Source organism: Poecile atricapillus, chromosome 6, assembly GCF_030490865.1.
Source record: "Poecile atricapillus isolate bPoeAtr1 chromosome 6, bPoeAtr1.hap1, whole genome shotgun sequence".
Taxonomy (NCBI): domain Eukaryota; kingdom Metazoa; phylum Chordata; class Aves; order Passeriformes; family Paridae; genus Poecile; species Poecile atricapillus.
Genome location: NC_081254.1, coordinates 19,861,107 through 19,884,382, shown reverse-complemented (window position 1 = coordinate 19,884,382; position 23,276 = coordinate 19,861,107). Strand labels below are relative to the sequence as shown.

General features: G+C 40.9%; 1 protein-coding gene across 2 annotated transcripts in view; it reads left to right on the top strand.

Annotated features, from left to right (window-relative positions):
- The window catches only part of MARCHF8 (membrane associated ring-CH-type finger 8), an 86,382-nt gene that overhangs the window by 54,334 nt on the left and 8,772 nt on the right, over positions 1–23,276 (top strand). Inside the window, exons 3-5 of one of the 2 annotated variants that reach the window (XM_058841589.1) lie at positions 11,180–11,230; positions 20,992–21,071; positions 21,383–22,228. In XM_058841589.1, the coding sequence (XP_058697572.1) occupies positions 11,180–11,230; positions 20,992–21,071; positions 21,383–22,228 (977 nt within the window). The remainder of the gene's footprint in view (positions 1–11,179; positions 11,231–20,991; positions 21,072–21,382; positions 22,229–23,276) is intronic. The other variant, XM_058841588.1, reaches the window with a different exon arrangement.

Here is a 23,276-nt window from a genome sequence, read left to right as displayed (position 1 = left end):
AGCAATCATTTCAAACTGGAAATATGATACTTACATTCAGGGGTAATTATATTTTTTTTTTATTTTTAAAACTAAGAAAAATCAGAAATAGGTTTGGTGCAGGGGGTGTGTGGATTGAGGAGTTTCAGTTCTGGATCAGAACTATGTTGTAAAAGGATCAGTGAACATGTGGTTGGTGCAATGCTCCAGGTATAAAAGCTTGCAAACTGAGGATCCTACCCCAAAGGAAATCTCCTCTGCTGGATTCTAGTACCAGTGGTTAAGCCCCTCTTTGATTGTTTCAGCTTTTCACTCAATTACAGGTATAAAGGCTAAGAGAAAACAACCTCTGTTAAAGGTATAATTATATATCTTTGCAGCAAGTACACCGAAATGCCTTTAATTATTTAGTGTCTCTTTGTGATGTTTTAAAAGTTACTTAAAAAATACAAAAGTATGTATTTTAATAATATCTATTGCTTTCTAAACCAGCTGCAGATTTCACAGATAGCCAGTGTGATTTCTTTGGATAATGAATGTGTAGAGCAGTGAGCATGGAAAAGATGGAAACTGAGTTTTTAAACTCTAGTTTTGGTGGGGGTCAATTTAAAGGTAATTTGACGAAAGTCAAATTGTCTAAGTTAATACACTTTTCCTGATAACTTTGATGCAATTTCCTGTGACAAGAAAGTTCTCACTCAAAGCTTTAGATAAATAAAGAGCAGGAGATAGAATGTGAATATGAAACTTACAAATAACACTTTCCTCATGGGAAGTAAACTTTAAAAAATGCTTGTCAGTGGAGGAATGCAGCACTGTCCCCAGTAGGTCAGCCAGCATGCTCCACAGCTGCAGTTCATTTTCTGTTTCATAGGAATAGATGAGTGAGGCAGAGGAACCCAAAAAAGTGAATTGCCTAATGCTACTTGCATAATATCAGTACTTTTGAGCTGATGCATGTGTGTTTCCATAAAAAACTCTGAGATGGAGCAGGATTTCACTGGAACTGGAGCATGAGAGTTGCAGAAAGAGAATGAGTAAATGTCTTCAGTTAAGTGGAAAAGCTTCTGTTTCAATAGGCTAATGGCCCAGAGATTTTATTTTAGCAGAAAATGCAGGCGTTCCTGGGACTGTGGTGGTAAATTTAGTTCTTACGCAGCTGCTGGCATTCGGCTCACTCAGACACACAGAAACCTCAGCCCTCCTTATTAGACAAGTGTGCGCCGAGTTTCCCAAATGGGTGAAGAGCAGTGCTGTCCTGGAAGGCTGCTTCTCTTCAGCTGGTAGTTTTGTAAGTCTCTCATCCGATTGCCTCAGACAGTCTTCTGCTGTCTTCTAGGTTTTCAGGGTTTGAGGCTGCCCACATGGAGCATCCCCTTTTCAGCTACAGGCACCATCCTCTGTATTCACACCACCTGCTCAAAAAAAAAAAAAAAAGTATTTTTTTCTTTTCCTTTTACTGTGTGTTGGCTTGTGGGTTGACAGCTCTGCTGTGCTGGGTCGTCTCTGATGAATTTAGCCAATGCAGCTTCATTGGCTTCAGTGTTGCACAGTGTAAGCACTGCACAGCTGTCCCTTCCTGCCCAGGGGTTCTTTAAGATGTGTTCCTGCTTCTCCCAGCTCAATGTGTAGTAAATGTAGATTTCCATGTGCAAAGGCAAACACGTTTTTCTAGCTGACTCTTACTGCTATTTTATTCATCTGTTTCTCATGCCTTAAGGTAAATTGGTGTTTTTAAAACTACCTACTACCACTTGTAGCTACTGAAATACTTTTCTTCCGGTGAGGGTGTTGGTAGTGGCTCAGTCAGAGTCTTTGAGCCAGCAGTGTGCCCAAATGGCCAAGAAGTACATATAGAGTGTGTTAAATCCTGTGTGCTTTTGCAGCCTCTAGCCCTGTGCAAATCACAGAATTTCTTGGTCAGTGAGAAATGGCTATCTTGAGTCACTGTTGTTCACACACAACTGTGCACAAAGGGAATGGTCCTGACAGACAGGTGTGTAAAAGCAGGAGATAGCATCCTCTGGCTTCTTCAGCTCTGAATTTTTGCAGGAAGCCCAGAAATTCACAATTGCAGAAAATGTCCTGCTGAGGCAGGCTGTGGGTGGGTGTGGTTAACAGTGGCATAGGAGGCTGGGGATGTATCTGTAGCCAGGTGTTTCAAAGCACTGCCGAACCACGTCCTTGCCATGCACTGGTACTCATGTAGTGCAGTGAATTTAAATGTTTGCAGCACCAAACAGTGCAGAGCACCAGTGGATGCCCATGAATGTTGCTGTGCCCAGGAGTGGTCCTCTCCCTAGTCCCAGTAGCCCAATTTGGACTCACACTAGTTGGCTGCATCCCATAGCATCAGGTAAGGCCGCATGTGAGACCAACTGTGCTTTCTTGAGAAAATTGTATAAAATTCTCTTGGTTTACTGACTAGGTTAGCCTGCTCTGCATCTCAAGAGTTTTTTGTTTCTGGTATCAGAGTGTAGGTTTTGGGGAAAGAAAAGGTAGTTGGCTGTATATATGCTTTCTCTAGTTTTGTAGGGTTTTTTCCAGGTGGAACAGGGGAGTGGGATATTTTTAATTAAAAAAAAACAGTATTTAAATGTGGGCATTCACACATGCACGTTTTTTTAGTTTTTTGTGGTATATAGTCTGTCAACATGTTTGGAATTTCCTGGATAATTAGTCAGGAACTCTGTAGTGTCATTTAATAAAAATCCTTATTAGCACATTTGTGCTTTAAAAGATTCTCATTCTGCAGTTCAAATGCTCTGTCTTTCAAATGAAAAGTACCTTTTCCCTTAGGTGTGAATAATTTTTTTTTCCCAGAGCAGTGTTTTCTTTAAGGATGGCTGAATATGTTGCTTTTCTTAGACGCTATTCTTAGTGAGTTCTCTGAACTTACAAACAAATGTTGCTAGAAACATAAAGTGACTAAAATTCTTGAGAACATCACAATTTAGAGTCTTACAAGGATCTTACTCTAACCAGTGTTTGGCTCAGTAAGTTTGGCATCTGTAATGACATCTGTAGGCCCTAGTTGATAATTTACCTAAATTTCTGTGATCGTTCAACACTGAGTTTTAAATGCTTCAGGCAGAATATTTTGCTGACTGCAGTAAGAAAAATGCAAAGGGAAAATTTCAGGAAAAAGCAAGCTGGTCTGTACTGATTAGGTATTGCTAAATAGATATAATATCTACAAGTGTTCTTTCAAGAGTTCGTTTGTCATGTGCTTTTAGCCATATCATGTTAAGTGTTAATAAAAATACCTTGAACACTTTCCCAGCATTATTTGGGAAGTGATTTCTCTAATTTCTCTAGAGAACATTGTTTGCCCTTATGATCCAAGCAGTCAGAAATAGGTTAATAAGCAGTCATGTTACATCAAGATTAAAGGCAGGAAAAGAAGGTCAGATCCTTGAGCAATATAGAAACTACTTGAAGTATCAAGCTCTCTTTGGGCAATAGACAGTTTTCTAGTGCTCTGAATCTGGTTTTAGATTCAGGGGGCCTTTGCAACCTTGGCTAAGAGATGAATTGGTAATTCAGTGTATCAGCAGTAGACTTTGGTGGTATGAGTTGACAATAAAAGCAGCTTTGTGACCCATGTTAGATGAGCAGAGGCAGAGATCCAGGCCGGTGTGCAGCTGCTGCTGTGCCCATGGAGCAGGTGCCAGAGCATGGCCCAGTGGTGCAGCAAGCGCTGCACCTGCGGGTCCCTGCGGACACTGTGACAGGCCAGCTCTTCTGAGAGGCTCTCCAGGCTGCAGGCTTCCTCTGTCTGCCGGCAGCTTGAGAAATTCCGAGTTACCAGTTGCCCAGAGGGTTTTTTAATCTCTGAATGTTAAAACAGTCAATTGATTTGGCATATTGACATGTTTAGTGTACCATGAGAATTGCAGCAGTTGCATTAAATGCAATTACTTGGTAAAAGATGGAATGTTATTCCTTTTAATGTGTTTATAATTGCAGACTTCCTCAGCGCCTGTCTCTTTCTTTCTGCTGTTAAATACACAAAATTGTTTGAAATGGCATGTTCGCTGTAAGCTTAATGTGTACTGCTTCCTTTATCAAGAAAGGTGTGTATTTTTGGATCATGTCTTTTGTAGTTCATATGATTTGTTCCCTCAGGGAAGGATTCATTTTTTCTGTGTTGCATCGCAAAAAGTCGTGCATTGATTTTAGGCAGGTTGTCTGGCAACAGCAAGATAAGAACATCAGTGAAACATACTGGGTGCCAAACTTTGTAGTCTACTTTCTTTGTTTGAAATTGGGCACATATGGCATGTGCATGTAAAGTGTGCAGATTGATACAACTTTAGTGAAATGTACCAGACTGATGGTCTTGTACAGAAATAAAAATTTGCACTTCCAGGTGAGGCAGCCTTTGGTCATCAAGAGGAAAATACATCTATCATCTTCTAGCTCAGATGGTTAAAGAAGGAAGATGGAGGTCAGATGTCCAGTTTGAAATAGCAGCTGGAGATACAGGTTATCCATGACAAGAAGCACTTTGCAGTCGGAAATAAAGCAAAGTGGTGCAAAACCCAGAAAAATGGTATGTTGAACAAAGCCGTGGAGAAGAGGGCCTTTTTGAAGAGAATGCTCTCCTCACCTAATCCACCATCTGGCTGGAGTCAAGAAAGAATCCAAGCATTGTATCTCTTGTAGTCCTGTGACCAAACTGGCAAAGCCAGGCACAGAGCAGTACACAGCAAGTAACCGCATCTGTTACACGTAGGGACCTGCGTGCCTGAAAAGTTTGCATCGTATTGGACACATCCATGGAAGGTCTGAAAGCTGCTCCTGAGGCAGGTGGGAGATGGAGCACACAGTGTTTCTGTCCACACTGGGGTGAAGACATGGGCAAGAGATTCTTATTTAACTTTGACATTCTGCTGTGTTTGCCTTGTTCTTTGAATTTCTTCTCAGCTCTACTTCTTGTTTCTGATACACTAGCCTCTCTGACCTGCCTCCCCAAACCCCCAAGGCGCGTGGCCTGTTCTTTGAATTCCTAAATTCCTTGAACTTTGCTATGGAAGCCATTTGGTCTGTTGTCTTTTCCTTTTGTTGGCCTGTCTTTTCTGTTAAAGCCATATGATCTCATGATTTTATATCTGTTGCTGAAATTTTCAGGCACAGCTGTAAGTTCAGTGTCTGGAATAAAGCTTGTTAATTCTCCTGTTTTACTTTCAGGCCTGTCTTTTGCCTTCAGGTTGTTTTTCTGAGTTTGTCTCCCACTATGTGAAGTGGCTTAATGTGAATATGAATAAACAAGTTAGAGAGCTCTCTGAGTTATCCACAGTTAACCTACTATAGATTTTTCCCTATGATAGATCTGAAATCTTACATTGGCTTTCTGCTGTTAGGGATTGCTGGTTGCCAGGAATCAAGTGGGATTATCCAGTAACAGAAGATGCTGGATTAGATGCAAGGGGCATGAATTTATATTGTGTTTCCAGAAAGGCAAAACAAGAAATAGGTGATGTGATTTCCATCACCCTTTTGCTTTCAAGTGTCAGGTAAACACTGCACAAGTATTTACAGTATTTCAAGTTAATACTCCACGAGAGCAGAGATGCCATTAATGGTTTTTTGACTAGATGCATTATGGCATTATTCTTAATTTCATTACTCTTCTAGCTGTGTGCAAAAATCATTTATGAACCTTGATGATATTTATTGCTCTTCCACAATGATCTGGTGACTGCCAAAGAAATAAAGGTCATATTCAGAAGATAAGATGCAAAGTAGCATTTCTTACTGAAGTAATTAAATGTTGAGTTCTGTCAGTGATGAGATCTAGTGCTGACAAAGCTTTTGTAACTTAACAATCCATTGGTTTTGACAGATGAAAGAAATAATTGCAAAGTGTTCTCCTATTTTTTTCCTCTCATTCTATCTACTTCAGACAATTAAGTGCACTTGCCAATATTATCAGCAGCAATTCCTCTCCCCAGACTAAAAACACGTTTTTTTTAATATATGTTGTTCAGGTATAGGGTTTCAGAGCAAGATTTGCAGAAATTCTCAGAAGTTGTCAGGAAATTTGACAGTCATGAACCCTGAAACAGTACCTGGGTGTGTACGACTGCATGTTTATAAAACAGTGATGCGTTCATCGTCATAGGACTTGGTGGAAGAATGGAGTTTCACTTCTCATTTTCTGCTTTCCCTTGCATGGAGCAGCTTCAGACTCAGTACTTCAGCACCTCTCAACATTTCAAGCAGTGTCATTCTGAGTTCCATTCTTTAATTCTCATCAGATCTAAGAATGAGAATTGCTGTATGAATTGGAGCAGTTTTCACTTATTCATTCTCTTCTGCAGAGATTTTTATTAAGAAAAGGAACCATTTACCCAGAAGATTTTGTTAAAATTCATTTACATGAATTGTTGATAACAGTAAGTGATTTTGCTAGATAACAATCTCATGCTTAATCCATCATTTTAAAATGCAATTGTAATACACAAAATGAAATTAAAATGCCTTTCACAGTCCACGTAGAAAACCAGAAGTTGGCAGTGTTCTAGCCAGTCTGACCTGGTTTTTGTGTCTCTTTTGGGCTGAGATATTAGTACTTGCCTTGTAGGGATCTCTGTCTGTGGCATTACAGTAACACCATCCTCAAAATAAAGTCTCTGCTCTTTGTTACTGAGGTCTTAGATGGAGAACGCCTATCTTCAGATGAAGCCCTTAACCCATGTTATCATGTAAGATCATGTAACAGAAATTGTACTGCAAAATGGAGACTGTAGTGCCCTATCAGGTCACTGGTGTGTTAAAGAATTAAGACTTCAGGAAGTGAGCCTGTGCTGGGTTCACACAAAGCCATTGGTGTCTTGAGGTCAAAGGAGTACCATCCTCTGGTTCCCTCTGTCCTCCTTTCCCAGGTGGAAAGAGAATAAAAGTCACCTTGCTAACGCATTGGGATCTGGCTTGCAGTTTCTTCTGCAGGTCTATGAGCAGAGATAAAGATGGGTTTAGCATTAATCATTCTTAGGACTGGATTTAGGTGTGTAGTCACAATTCACCAGAAGGCACTTGCACAAGCTATGAAACTGCTTCCTCTGTCATCTTCTATTTACCTGTTTTAATGACTGGAAACAAGAGTGTTGGAATTACAAAACCAAATTATTTTACTTTTTTTTTTTTTTTTGTAACCTTTCTTCTGGCCAGGATGTTTAAGTTGTATTTCTTTAGGGTGCCCACTTGTTGATGCTGCACTAAGTCTACAGCTAAGTTTGGAGAAAGGTCAGTTTGATACAATGGTGTTTTAAGTAGACAAGAGCAGCTGTGGCTGCACTGGCTCTCATGCTAGGAACTGATGTATTGGGGTTCACAGGACTTCTGGGTTTGTCTGTGTGAGTTACGTAGCTTAGTGGAAAACAGAAACATAGGGATACTAGGGAAGAAAGGGTAAGGTAACTTGAAATGCTGAATATATGAAAGACTGAGGTAAAAGGAAGGACAGAAGGGAGTTACCATCTTCCAGATATCTGAACTGAAAAAGCCTTGAGAGATGTCTGAGGAATGGTATCAGAAGGGAAAACAAGCCAGGCGAGATGGTGAAGGCAAGGTGTAGAGCCCTGAAGAAAGGCAGATGCAACTGCTGGAAAAGCTGAAAAAAAAGCTGAAGCAGCTGCTGAAGGAAGAAGGCAGGTCTGTCACTCACAGCTGGGAGCAAATTCAAGGGGAAGGTAGACAAAGAAACAACAGCTGGGAGGAGGATTCAGGCAATTGTAAGCAAGTGCATCCAGAGGACTGGGTAGCAATTTTTCTGGGTTTCAGTCATTTTTCTAGAGCCACACTAGCTGCTGGGGACCTCAGAGTGGCAACTGCCAATGAATGGCTCAGGAGAAGTGACAAGTCACACTTATAATTTTGTCCAGTCTGGGTGGGGTTTGTTTGTTTTTTAAACACCTGTCAGGTGGTTCTAGTTGGTGATGACTTCAAGAGGCAGGATTCCCATTATTCCAAACAGGCTGAATTGCTAAAGGAGAGTGACACTTACTTTAACTAGTGATAATTGTAGGGTCCTTGCTTGCAGATGTTGCTTTTGTCCTGATCTTTCATTCAAGTGCAAAGCCTGATGCTTTTACAGGAGGGAAGGAGAGTTTGTTTGGAGCTGTGATTACCAGCCAGAATATGTCTTACTGCGCAGTGGGAACATACCAGAAATAGTCTCTGAAGGTTTTTATTTGTTGGAAGTGATAGTACCATGAAAGCTTAGCCTTGCCACTCCCATGTCAGTTTCAATTTGTGAATAATTCTAAAAGATGCCAGGGTTAATGTACTGGTGATGGATATATAGTGAAAAGTGAGATGTGTTTGTTTGCCTTTTAAATAATTTTTATCTGTTTAATGTTTCTGTTCCTCATTAATTGTGTCAGCTTTTAAAATCTACTGTAGTGAATTTCCTGTTGATGTTATGGATGTACCTGCTTTGTGTGGTTAAGAACCAGAGATGTTAAAGAGCACTTAGGTGCTTAGATCTCCATTAGGAATATCACAGATTCCTAAATATATCTGTGCATGCATTCTGTAGCCCTTAAAGTAATATTTTTCAAGACTGATTCTTTGTTTTAAAATGGTCACTTTTTCAATAACAAAACCAATTGTTTGCTGTCATCTGCTGACTGAAACCTCTGATAGGTATGTTTCCAACAGTAGATGAATAAAGATAATATGTTCATCCGTCTCTTGGAGGCTCCTGGCATCTATCAGATAAAATCTGTTCCTGGAGCAGAGGCAGAGAGACAAGTTTCTGTAGCAGCAGCTAGAAGTCTGTTTACTCTGCATCATCTACTGTGTTGTGCAAATACAGGTCTTGTCTTCCAGCCTGTCATGCCTACTGAATTTTAGCACATCCTTTTCAACACAGGTGCCTGTGTAAGTTCAGTCGTGCTCCCTTGCAAGCATCTTCTTCAGCTAGACAGGAGTTTTTGGGAGTGCATTGAGTTAACATGAAGAAACCTCTGCTCTGTTTAATTTCATCCTTGTCTTTGACATCCTGAGCTGGATTTGAGACTGTCACCTGTCTTGCTTCAGGGAGACTTTTCACTCAAGGGTTTCACTCTCCACTCTCATTTTCCCTTGTCACACGTAGCCTTGCTCTGTTTGCTTCCCACGCATCCCTGGAAGGCCGAGCACAGCCTGCTTCCCCCACACCTCACACATATGCAGTGGCAAGTCTTTGTGCTTGCCAGCTTGTGTTGGTCTCTTTTCGTCATAGCTTGAGAGCGTGTTCCTGCCCCCTTTTTTCTTCCTCCTGTCTCCTGTAGCTTCAATGAACTTTTTTTTTTGCCCTGTTGCTATGGTTACACTGCCTTTGATGAAATCAGCTAGGCTCTCCCTTATGATTGGAGCCAGTTCTTAGCTGTACAGGTTTTGGCAGTAGTCCTGTCCAACGTTAGTCTTTGCATAAGCACTATGTCCATATTTTTGAAGGTTTTGTGTGTTTGTTTCTGTTCCAGGAATACTGTTGTCTGTGTAACAAAAGCTCATAGTCATCTCAAAAATCAAACTCAGCCTTTCAGTGTACAAATCTGGCATTCTGATACTTGCTGGTTTTTATTTTGGCCGTCAGTCAAAACTAGCATCCCTAATCACTTTTCCCCTTTTCTTTGGAAATACTGTTTTACTGTCTTCTTGATACTCAGATTCCTACAGGAAATTTTAGAACACTGTATTTGCTTCCTCGTGTTTTTAATGAAGGAAATGCAATTTTTATCTGTCAACTGACATGGTGCCCAGGACTGTGTTGAGAGGCAGCTGGTGGTGTAAGGAAGGGACACCCTGCTTTTCTAAGCACATGCTAAAGTTTTATACCTTGGCTCCTCTTCTCCCAAAAAAGCTTTGAAGTTGCTGTGGAAGATGCACTGTAGGAAGAAGTACCTGGGAGCAGAGGGATATCAAAAGTATGGGTGTAGCATCTGAATGCTCACCAGACAGGTTGACTCCATGTGGGCTTTCATGTAATTGAAGACTCACTTGAATTGTAGCAAACCATAGGCCGGAGGTCTGAGACCAGCGTGCTGATCTAGGACTAACAGCAGTTGACTGACAGGGAATTTTTTATGTCCCTGTTTGTTATAGATGTGGCACTTCTGATCTCAATTTCTGTCTCATCAGTCACTTTGCAGAAGACTAGAAGAGGGTGCTGTCAATCAAAGGGACTCTGTTAGGTTTAATTCTCTTCAGGAATAAAGAGTTTGTTTCCTCAAATTCCAAGAAAAAATATGCATTTCTAGAATCTCTTACATAGCACAGAGCCCTCAGGAAAAAGTACTAACTTTGCCTTTTTGTCTGAGGGTTTAAATCTCAAACATATTGCATCCCAGCTTTACAAACTTAGAGGAATGTAGATCTCTAACTGAATGTTATGACTTGCTCCGTTTGTAGTACTTGTTTAGGAAAAAGTTTTTTCATTGGATTTTAATCAGAAAAGTCTTTGCAAAGTAATTTCTAGGCTCTTCCAAGTGAAGCAACTGTGTCCAGTTACAGTTAGAGTAAACTGATGTTCAGAAACCAGGTTCCTTGAAGGATGAAATATCTTGCTGCAACCTACAGGTTGAAGGAGATAAAACTGTCATCCTTATGCATCTGGGTCTGAAAAGTGAATAACAGATACAATCGTTGCTAATTTCAGTTTTGAGAATTGCAACTTCCACATTTCCATCTTGTATGACATTTCCAGTTTAACTCCAAGTTCTGTATTAAAAGGAAGTTCCTTAGTAATTCTATCCTGTATCCTTAAGTGACATGCAGGTGGTTATTCATAATTGTTTCCAGACATCACTATGATATTTTTTGTTTTTAATTAAGCAAGAGCTTTCAGTTTTAGTGGTTGGATGTTTGCCTCTAAATGTAGATGAAGCAGGCCTACATGATACTGAGAAGTATCCTTTCCAAAATAGGGGCCACCTGAGTCTAAGGTTTTACCCTCAGAGAAAAGAAATAATTTTTTTTAGTTTTTGTCAGTTTGTACATGTGTTGCCTATATGATTTTCTGAAAGGTACTATCTTGTTAAATAAACAAAGCAATTCAGTGATTATTGTAAATCAGGCTGATGTCAATTGAAGCAACATCCTTAAAAGCCCCAGCTGTAAGACTTTCTCCATGGAATTTGGTTTTTAATGCCAGCTTTAATATATTTTCCTGTGACTTGTTGCTGCAGTGATCCTGTTCTTGCTCTTTCAGAATGAGAAGGCTTTGGGGCATTCCGTGAGCCGCTCTAGTAACATCTCAAAGGTATGTCGCTCGATGTAACTCAGTCTTTGATAAACCTGGGGACACTGGGATTTCTTTCATTTCAAAATTGGCTGATACATGTAATGATGTGACCAGTAGAAAATGCTTTTTATGCCTGTCATTGATAGTCACTCCTGAAACATTAGAACTCTGGTGTTTTGCAGACTCTCTTTACAGGTCAAATGAAATGGAAGCTATGGTAGGTTTTCTCTTTCACGCTGTCAGCCTCCTTAGCTGGATAGGAGCAAGATAGATGACAGATACCTGAGATCTTATCTTGCAGGGAAAGTGGCTCCAAAAACATCACTCAAGTATGTCATTTTATAAGATAAAGCTGTGTAAGATATATATAGTTGTGTATCCCATAATATGTGTAGGATATGTGGTTAAATGTCATTATAATGTTACTTCAACACTGAATTATTTTATGTGCCATGACCTTGTTATCCAGGACATGACGATGTAAGTATTTTTAAATATTTGATTTTACAGACCCTGGTAATGTAAGGCAAGCCTGATGCTCCACCCATTCTAGTCACTCTTCAGCACAGCCAGTGGGCACATCCAAAGCATAATTGCTTTGTTATGCCATTTGGAAAAAGGTATCTTCTGTCCAAGATAATTATTGCAATACATACCCTACTTCCTCATTGCAAATAAGATTTTTTTTATTAGCTGTAAACCTGACAGTGTTTTGCTTACACAAGTACAGTTGCTTAAAGCCTTCATGCAAGCAAGGCCATGCTGGTTGAGCAGTGCTTTTCATGGAGTGCATAAGCTTCAAGTCTTTGTTGCCACAGTTTTAAGTGATTGCTTGTAGTTACTTTTAATGAAAGACTGAGTCATTATAGCTGCAACATAATAAGTATTGTGAGTACTACTGGATCTGGGGAGCTGTTCATGACTATCTCCAACAGAGGAGTCAGTGTGTACACATAATTTTTTTTGTAATAATATATGGTTTATATGGGCACAGACAGCTTTCACTTTGGACCTGAAGGACAGGATTACTGTGCATCCTAAACAATGAGCAGGGCAACTGCCTGGTCCAGAAGGTATTTACCAAGCTGTAGGTGTTGTTATCATGGATTAATATGAGATAGTTTTGTATTTGGCACCAGAAAATATGCATTCATATAAGGGGTTTTGAAACAAAAACTGTGTGAGTATAAATTCTCATGTGGGTTTTTCTAAAAAGGCACTATCAGTAGGGGTTTCTTTACCCTGGTTCATAGTTTCTTAGGGATCCTTAACTGGATTTTCAGGTTTTGTTCAGCAGAGATAGTAGTTTTGCCATTAAGTATCATTGTACTTTTCCCAGAGTGTCTCAAATCAGCACAAACCTTTTGGCAGCAGCACTTTGGTACCATATGAATTTGCGCAGTTCATTCTTAATTCATCAAGAACTGATAGTGTGGCAGTGTAGTGGGAAGGACCTTGCACTCTGGCAAAGCTCTCCCTGGGAGTGCTGGCAAGTGAGGCATCAATATTTACATTCATCTTGAAGTGTTGAAACACTCAACGTGACTGCTGTGTGTTTCAAAAGCTAAAGTTCTCAAGGGAATCAAAAGTCAGTCTTGCCAGTTTAATGGACTTTTTGGTTCCAAAGTGAGCTTCCCACAGATGTTGATGTTCTTACTGCTCCTGTGTCATCTCTGTCTGATCCATTCTGTGTACCTTCTCCACTCTGGATATGAGTTCAAACAAGGGCAGTGGGTGAAAGTCCCATCAGTGAAATCAGTGAAACCAATTTGTCTACATGTCTGAATGCTGCCTTGTGCATCCAGGCAGTTCACTGCTAAACTGCAACAATTATTTTGTGCCTGACAGGTGTTTTGGCTGTTGCAAGCAATTTCAAATGACAAATTAGGAAAGATGGTAATAGTGGAAGCTTAAGTACATGGAAAATTTTTCTTTAGTTGTGAGTTTTAGTAGGAAAGTGTCCTTTTTTTAATTGTTCAGAATACCATAGCAACCTGGCCAATAAGGCTGATTGGACACACGTAAAGGAATAAGTATGGAAATGCTTGGCTGCTTGTATAGCCCTTTCTGAAATCCACAGAACTTGTTGATCCTGCACCATTTTAAGAGGAGCTTTTTAACCAAAATTAGGTTAAATCAATTACATGCTTCATTTCCAGATGTGTTGAAGTGTCTGTGTGTGTGTCTGTCTCTGTGTGTGTATATGTGTCTGTGTGTGTGTACAGAAATAATGGTCATGTTTTCTGTAACTGCTGTTTCAGCCATTGCTTTTCCACCCAAATCTAGCTTACAGCACAGCAGCATAGCAAATCTACAAATTCTTGGCACTGACACTTGATTCAAAGCCTTACTGGTGCTGATATGTCATTACAAACCCACTGTGATTATTACTGTGTATCTTTCCAGTGCTCTCAGTTGCACAGTGCAATTTGAGTGGAAAGGATTGAGTCAGAATTCAGCCTTTAGCCAAGAGAGGATGCTGTGTTACTTATTGTGACCAAGGAAAGCAATGCTTATGGGCTAAAAGTGATCAGGGAGAGAGGCAGACAGATGGTGCTACTGAAAATGTAATCAGCTAGTAGAGGTAGCAGGACCTCATTGAATTTAGACCCCCAGTGTCGGGGCCAGGTGGAGCTGTCCCTTGGGAGAAAGGGGCAAAAAGGCAGTTCTCCAAGAGGCAGATGCTAAGAGAGGCAGAAGAGATGCTAGTACATGTGTCCAAGCCAAGAAAAAGCAATCACCTGAATCGTTGGCTAGGGATGGATGCCAGAACGAGCAGAAAAAGGAGCAGGGAATAAGATGTAGGAGGATCTTCATACGGTGTCATTAGGCTGTGTGCAGTATGTTGCACACTGGGGGATGTGGCGTTCCTCCAGGCCCTTCTTTACCTTTTTGGTATATTTCAAACACTCCTTTTAAATCTGCTACATGTGAAACATTTAAATTTCTGAAATATTTTATATTTGTTTTGAAATAAAAAAAAAAACATTGAAGGCAGATTTAATTGATTTAGTCATGGGACTTGAACACAGCCCATTTTTCCCCAACTTGCCCTGTTCAGAAACATAAACAGCACTGATGCTGATTGAAACACCCCCAATTGGCACAAGAGAATACAGCCCAGATCCACATCTCAGCTGTTTACCCTAAGCCAGCATTTTTTTCCAAGCAGCCACCAATTGCTGGGAAGTGCCTTCATCATGCAAGCCCCACAGAGAAATAATTAAGCTTTATAGAAGCTTTATCCTCTAAATATAGAAGAAATTGACCCTAACACACAGCTAGTCACAGGGAGCAGCTAAAAGAGGGATTTTCACAGTAGTGGTAATTCATGCCCTCAGTTTATAGATAAAGGAATTGTGCTTACAAGCAGATGAAATGAGATCACTTACAAAGCTGGTCTCTAAACAGTTATTCTCAAATTAATGGTATTATTTACCTTTAAAGTGTCTGATATATCCTGAAATGAATGATGTGATGTCTGGAAATACCTCCAGGTCATCTGTGTGCTGTTCTTGTCATCTGATTGCTTTGGAGAGTTGATTCTAATGTAAAGGGGAAGCACTTTGTAGTCTTATTTTCATGGCCCTCCAAGGGATGAACTTTGAAAGTGCTAATACAGGGATCACAGCAAAGGAATCAAAAGTGAACTCCTTAAAAAAATGTAAATGCTTTGTCTTTTCTGAAGGCCTATATAGTTTTATCTTTTGAGCAAAAGCAAGCTGTAAAGTATTAGATTATTCCTAGGCTGAATAGCAGCCAGTGCAGACACAAAGTGGTAGCCTAAGCTTGCTATGAAATTTAAAATCCATTTAGGCTGTTCATCAGCTTGGAACAGATTTAGAAAAGCATATGAATACACACGTCCACTGTTGCCTGAAGCTTTAATGGATTCAGTAAGCATTTGTCTGTAGAAAAGTAGTCCAGGTTTCTCAGTTGCAGAGCTTAACTGTCCTGTAATCTATGAGATGACCAAGGTTTACTGAAAAAAACCTGTTTCTCAGAGGTGTTTTGTTCAGGTATGTGAGCCTGGGGGTAGGAAAATACAAGTTGCTTAAAAAAAAAAACCTTCTACTGAGTTGCTGGGGAAAGGAAGACATGAAAATTGGATAGTGTGAAGATGAAAGTGTACTCTTTCCCCAAGTACAACAGCAAGTAATCTCATGCTGGAGCACAGTGCAGTCATGTTTGTAAGGAATGCGATAGTTTGTGCTGTGATAAATTCCCTCTCCTGGGGCTGGATTCTTTCTTCATACAGGTATGAGGGCACCCCATTAAGGAAGAACCTGCAGGAGTTTCCTATTTTGTTCCCTCAGTCCATTCAAGGTATTTTGAGGAAGATTTTTTTAAGACAAAAAGCCATTTCTTCTTCTTCTCCCTGCAGAACCAGTGCAGTTGTTCTTGGGTTTAATCAACATTAATCCTGTGCTATAGGCACGTTGTATTATTCTTGGGGAGATTTTGAAGGGATAGCCTCCTCTCTCTAGTATCTTTAGCTCTGGATTCTCTAGAGAAAGTTCCTGACAGAATTCTCCTTTAGAGTTCTTTAGAAATAGTAAGGGAAAGCTGACATCAGCTTTGCTTCTAGTTGCTAGACATAGTTTTAATTATAGTCATATACATTATATAAAGTATGGAAGAAGGTTCTTCCAGCAGCTGACTGCTGGTTCCTATCAAATTGTTGCCAAAATTACATGGTGGAGTTGATCATCGTGAAATTTTCCGATGCCTCTTTCCCATATCTCCCCTACAGTTTTTTAACCACTCTCCATTTTAATAATTTACTTTATCCCTCACTAAAGATACTTGATTTTAATATGCACTGAAAATCAATGTGGCATGAATCTGGTAGGGAGAACTTAATGGAAAAGATCAGAAGTTGCTGCTGGTTGATCCTGCCATGTTGGTATAACCGTGTTTATCTGTCATGTTTCAAAACCAGCCTGTCAGCAGGGTGTCTGCCCATCACATCCCTCAGTCTGTCCCAGGTGTCAGGTTTGCATGGTTTGGGATTGTTGCGCTGCTGCCTTGGCCTCCTTTGGCACATGTGAAACGACACAACCACGTCTGCTCCACAGATGAACTTCAGAGACTGTACAACTGCAGTGCACTTCAGCAAGAGCCGCCAGCCAACACATACATGGAATACAGTACTTGCTTGCTGAAAGTACTCAAAAGCACATAAAATAAAGGCAAGCCCATAATCACAATGCCAGGTTGAAATTTGGGTTGTGGTGTGTTTCACTCCTTGCTCTCATGCTAAATTTGTACTTGCCTGAAGCTCCTTGTTCTGAAGTTCTTCCTGATAAAAGACTTAAAATTGAGCTTCTTTTCACTCTCTCTCTGCACAAAAGAGAGTTGTTCTATTATTAAATGTGCATAGTTCTTAGTATGTTAGTTGCAGATCCTTAGCTGAGACTTCTAGATGTTTTTGTAGCACAAGTAGTAGGGTCACAGTATTGTTCCTAATCATGTGGCACCTAGAAACAACAAAGTTCACATGTGGGGAGGGCAAAACCCTTCTTTTCTTCCTTTAGACTTCTGATCAGTTGAAAAATTCTACAGAAGTAATTTCTAATTTTTTACCTTCAATGAATAATTTAATAATTTTTTAGAATGCAATAGGCCCAATAGGCCCTGTCCTTTAAAATGAGATGGAATTGTTATTACTACAGCCCAGAGTGGGATAACAGCAACTGTAGCCAGAAGTGTCATCTTAGATAAGCAGGTTATCTTGAAATATACCCAAGCCATTGGCGTGTTCACTATGGCTCACTTCAAAGATGCCTTTATTTTCTTAGGCAGGGTGGGGTTTTTTTGGGTTTTGGTGTGCAGCATGTAATCAAAAGTATGTAATAAGAAAAGACTGCGTTCTCTCACTAAGAGATAACACTGTTCATGTGGAGGCAGAATGAGGACATATATGTGTACATATGCATGGACCTGCATATATGCATATTAAAAAATGTATATGTTCCTGCTGGCAACCCTTCAGAGAACTGTGGGAATCCCAGGAATTGTTACCTTCAAAATTGCTGTGATTGTCTGAATACCAGTGCAGAAGGCTGTGCTGTGACCTCAGTGAATTGCATTAGATGGGAATGTCAATATAGACAATTAACTAACTATTGACCTTTATTACTGAGCTATTTTGGGCAGCCAGTCGGGCTGTACAGAGTAGCTCACAAGCACATGGCTCCAAGGCTCTTCACTGGAGGTGATGTTCCTCCATGCGAAGGGCATGACAGTCCAGAGTTTCAGCAAATGATTATGGGGCTGGAATGATCAAATGCAGGCTGTCAAGGCTTAGGCTATATGTCACATATGAACATGGCAGAAACCTCCTGTGCTAAAACCTACTGCTGCTGTTGCCATCATAAATAGCCAGTTTGGCCGAAGGTGCTGCTACCTGGGAGGCTGCTGCTGGGGCAGTAAGGGTGGAGTGTGCCAGAAGCTACAGAGTGCAGAAGGCTTTGACTGCTTATTTTCCCCCCTTTTCAGCCTCTTCAGAGCTGAGCTCTGTGTGGGAGCAGCATGAGAGCTCCAAGATAGCTGGATCTGCCTGTTTCATTCACCCATCACCGCCTCTCCTTTGCCCTGTTATGTCCCTAGGCTGCCTGTATTTCTTCTTTTCTGTGGCACCTCTCTGCCTGAAGCTGCTGTGTGTGAGTCAGTGAGGCCCAGGTGAGCTGGGAGGACTGGCCAGCAGCAGCAATGTGTAGCCCTGCTTCTAGATTTGGCAGAAGTTGGTATTTAGGCTTCTGGCAGCAGCTTGCATTTTACTGTGCTCTTGTCAGGGAGTTGTGCTTCACTGTTAGAGACTCATTGCTGTCACTGGCTGACGTTCCTGGGAAAGTGATTGGCATTAAAGCAATGGCTTGTTTTACCTCACTATCCAGAGCAGGATTGCAGAGTTGCAGCACAGCTCTGTAAAGTTTCATGAGAAGAAAGCATGGGATAAAAAGAGGACAGACTGAGTGCCCGGAGGCTCATTGGACCATGGCTCTTGGTGGTAGCCACAGCTTGCATTAGTTTGAACCAAGAGTGGGGCATAACTTCCTCCAGTGATTTGTTGTTCCTTCTTGTGGTGCCTATCCAAGCGTGTTAATTTCTGTTCATATTTTGGTTGCACTTTCATTATGTAGGAAAATAGAGAAAAGTACCTTCTGTTCTGAAGCAGAAAGATAGGAGTAAAGGAAATGTGCCTCAGATGCTGAGTTTCTGCAAGCCACTCTGAACAGTACTGGCATCTAGAAACAAAATACTAAGCTTGAAATGCAAATGAAATTCCACAATTTCTTTTTTGTCCCAGCCTTTTGATTTCCCACGTGGCAAGACTTTTAACACTCTTGGTACCAGACAGCTGGATCAAGAAACCAGTAACACAGTTTTGGAAGGGAAATTTTGGATCATTGATTCTAGTTATCTGCTATTAGACTCTCACATCATATATTCTGCTGTCTTTTTCTGAAAAAGTTCGTTGCTAAACTGAAGCAGCTGAGAGATTGGATTTATTCTAAGCAGGTTACTTTCTGTGATTTTCTCAATGTAAAACCTGAGAAAAATTTATTAATTGATTAGTGACTTCACTTCCAGCAATATATAGCTCTGTCTCCATGGCAGAATGTAATATGCTGTTTTACTGGTTTAATATTTTGGTTTTTGAAGATTGCTCAGTGTCTTTTAAACTATTTCATTATTTAACTTTTATTAATTTTCATTTGCAGAGTGAAACAGTTTATTAGTAAGTTAGTGTCAGATCTTTAATTAAATTGTCAGACTTGGAGTTTAAAAAAAGTTACTGCACAAACCCTTATAAAAGGTAGGATATGAAGTCAGGTGTACCTGCTTTTGGGAGAGGTTAAGCATCAAAGAGAGAACAATTTTCCAACAAATTTCCAACAAATACCTAAATTCATTGATCAAAATCCTATATCATTAGCATGTGCAAGTGGTGTAAAATGTAAAGAACTGTAGTTTCCAGGATAAAGCCAGTAATTGACCTTTATCTTTGTTTTGTCAGTCATTACATAGTTCAGTTTGCTTTCTGGCCCAAGGTTATTCTACCGGGTTTTATTCTATACGTGTACCCAGCTTTGGGTAAGATGGGAAATAAGTTACAAGGTCTTATTAAGAGATGTGTGTTTGAGGCATGGCTGAATCTTGCCTTTGATTCCTGCAGACCCAGCTGTAAATGGATACCTGATCTTTCAGTGTCTGTGCACCTGAGGTGTCCTAACATGAGGGCAGATACACTGCTGTCTATAGTGCTGTTGACTAGAGAAATAAAACCTTAAACGACAAGTTCTGTGACAAGGAAGGTGATTGTTTTATCTGTATTTATAAAGTAGTGTGTGTATGTATCTTCTCTCACAAAGAAATAAGAGTATAATGTGTGACAAGGAATCTCAGTTTTTCTATGACAGTATAAAAGCCTGTGGCAGCCTTGTTTAAATATACAATAGGGGCTTTTACTAAATTAAGTATAGAATCGATGAGTCCCAAGACAGATAGAGTGTGTGTTGCAGCATGATCAAAGCAGTGATGACTGAGCAGCTCTGGTGTCTGAAGCTGAAGCACAGGGCTGGGCATGGTGTGCTTCTGTGGCAGCACACTTTTTATCACCTGAGGTCCCCCTGGGCTGGCTTGCCTGACCCAGGTCTCTGCTGGCAGTGCTGGTTTCTGTGCGGCCCAGTATGGAGATGACTTCAGTTGTTCTGCTGATTTTGTTGTTCTTTCCTGGGTTTCAGGCTTTGCTGTGCAGATCAAAAGAGCTGTAAAACCTCTGTTTGAATATTTGAAGTGCAAACAGTGTTTTGCAGCAGTGGGTGAGCAGAGCAGCCTGTCCAGCAGCTGTGGAACATGGGAGACCCAGGTTTAAAGATTCTCTGTTATGAGGTTATTGATGAGGTTATTAATCCTTCTCACCGAAATCTCCAGGAAGAGTTGAGAAGTTTGTCAGAGTGACATGCAGCATACAGCAGCAGTAAAGGTCTTTAATAACAGCCAGTGGAGTCAAATGCTCTCTTAGAACATTGATTTTAGATTTTGTTAAATATGCCAAGAGTTTCACTTCATGTTTTTGAGTTAGTTCAGCTAATTCTTAATTCTTTGGTTATTCTATTTCTCACTGTGCTCTTGTTGCGACTTACAAATAGGACTGCTGCTGCACCTTTCTCTAGGTAGATGGAAGATCCTGTTCAAGTAAGAGCAGGATGAAAGGCCTCAGAAAGTACTTCAGGGAATGGTCTGGGTTGGCAGATGGTGCTCATGTGCATATGCTAGTAAGGAACATAAGTCTTCAGGTTGTGTTTGAGTTGCTGAATTACCAGTGTTTCTGCTTTGTAAAGAAAACTGAAGCCTCTAATCTCTTGCCATTATTGTTAGAGGAAGGATTAGCTAACTATTACATGACAGCTAAATTCCAACTAGTTTATACACACACTTCCATCTAATTATTCTAATTACTGTAGCATTGCTCATTTCCTGAGCTATTGTTCTGTGCAATGTTTGACAGCTGGCAGGTTCCACTCCAGAGATGTCTGCATTTGACCTTGGGGTACAACGTTTCTCTTCTAATTGCTACTTCTCCGGGGATGAGACTCTGTGACCTTTCTTGCATTTAACAGTAAAGTCATTTTCTTACAGCTAGCCCTTAAGTATCTGCTGTAGAGTGATATCTGACTCCATATGCTGTGTTTCACCCTGAAGGTGATTGCTTTGTATACTGACTCCTGACTTGAGGGTTTTCTTGTTTGTTTGTTTTAATCTCACTGCAGGCTGGAAGTCCAACCTCTGTCTCTGCCCCCCATAGCTTCTCTCGGACTTCTGTTACACCATCCAACCAAGACATCTGCAGGTAAAGTGTGCCATTTGTCTGGCTACAGTGAGGCTCAGGAGAGGTTCCAATTAAGGAAAAACAAAACAGAAAAAGCACATTTATGGGGAAGTAAGCGATGTGGGGTTCCCACTTGAAGCATCCCATTTGTTTGACTCAACTGCTGTCTAACACTGCTATGTTAAATCCTACTGACTGTTTGGCCCTGCTATGTTTGCCATTCCCACACTAGCTATAATTCTCATTTCTTCACTTTTAATTATACATGTTCTCTTTTTTAATTGTTTTTTTTTTTTACTTTCTGTGCTTTTATTCCACTGTTCTGCATGCAGTTCCAGTGCAGTGTTTTCTGAGTGTTGTCATCACAGTCCAGTGCAGTCTGCTGTTGTCTTGAAAAATCCGCACTGCCAGAGCCCTCTGACACAAGGGGTCACTGTGACAGTAATCTGTCAGGACACGTTACATGCAGCAAAGAGAAACTCCCGTGGGCAGGATCGGGGCCAGACACTCAGGTCTGCTAGGAATGTAAAGCCCACCCGCACTCTGAAATTCTCCAAGTCCCTCAATGACGTGGACCAGAAGGCACAGAGCACCAGCGAGTGCTTTGATTATGTGGAGCGAACACGCTCAGAAGGCAAACTGACCCCAAATCAAGAGCAGTGTTTAAGGATTAACAAATTTCATCTTAAAGAGAGGAAACCGCTGAATCTCAGGCCTCTTTCTTTTAGCAATTCTAAGCACTCCTATATCCCTTCCCTTTCCAACTACTCAAGTGCATCGGGAGGAGCAGAAAACCACAGCGCTGTACATATCCCCCTGCTGGAGGACAAGGTGGACCATGACTCCTCAAGGAGCAAAAAACTGTTGCGTTACCTTTTTTCCTTCTCCCACACCTCCAGCATCAGCAGCCTGCATAAATTTCATGAACTGGAGAGCTATTCCAGTCACTTCCAAGCTGACAAATCCTCCAGCATGCTGGTGGAAAGCACGGACTTCTGCTCTGATGATATGGGAGATGATGACGTCTTTGAGGACAGCACCTCAGTGAAACTCAAAACGAAAGAGCAGCGAGCACCGCTCTGTTCAGTTGAGAAGGACAGTGACCTTGACTGCCCTTCCCCCCTCTCAGAAAAGTTACCCCCTCTCTCCCCTGTGTCCACTTCGGGGGATACCTGCAGGTTGGTTTACCAGAGAACCACCTACCTTTTTAACCCTCCCATGTGCGGTGGTGACTGTTCTGCTTTCCCCCGCCTTCATGCTGTTTCTGTCTCTTCTTTACCCTGTCACCTTGCTAATACAGTGTGTGTGATTTGAAGCATGCAGTCTTCTCTCTGCAGTCCTGCACCCCTCTGATGCACTTAACAAGGCTACTAAGCAAAATCATTTCCTTTGGAGTCAAATAAATTCTCTGAAAATTTATTTCAGGTTTGGGGTTCTGAGATAGTATTTTTCTCTTATCAGTGCCCATACTGGGAATACAATGAGAGACACAGCTATGCATCATAAAGGTCAAGCTGAACAAGTCTTAGCTTTTAATGAGCAATGTGTTGTCCTGAAAGCACTGGTGGTTTGGTCAGAGGGTGGGAATCAGGAGGAAAACAGACTGCTTGAAAATTGCTTGTGAGATCAGATCAATATAGCTTTAGATTTTTTTTCCCCCCCCCTCAGTTTGTATCCCACCACACTTTTTTATTTGTTATGGGCTTCCTGGTTATTTTGGTCAAAGGTCATCTGAGTGCTGGCTGTTAGTGGTAGGACTGTGTGATGTCCATAGTGTGAGGTTCAAAAATGATGGGTGTCCTTATTCCAGCTGCAGAGGATTAATCATGTGCACAGATGGTAGGAACAACAAGATGTGGACTGTTTTCATGGTGATTTGTTTGCAGGTCTGCCCCATCCCACATCCAAAATGTGGCTGAGGAGCAAGAGTCATTAAGTTCAGGAGCAAATGTCCAATCCCTCTACCTAGCATTTTATTATCCTAGTCTTCCTCCTCCCTAACTGCACTTCCTAAAGCCGGCTTTGTTATTACTTGCCAATATTATTTGATTTCCCCCCTCATTACCACAGTATCTAGTTCTCTACTGGCTTATCAACAAGATGCTGTTGTAATCCACCCCCACCTTCATTTCCACTTGCCAACTATCAGCAAGGTCACAAGAGGCAAGATGCTACACATCAGTAAGAGATTTCAGTAATAGACTGGGATGGCAGCAGGCCAAAATG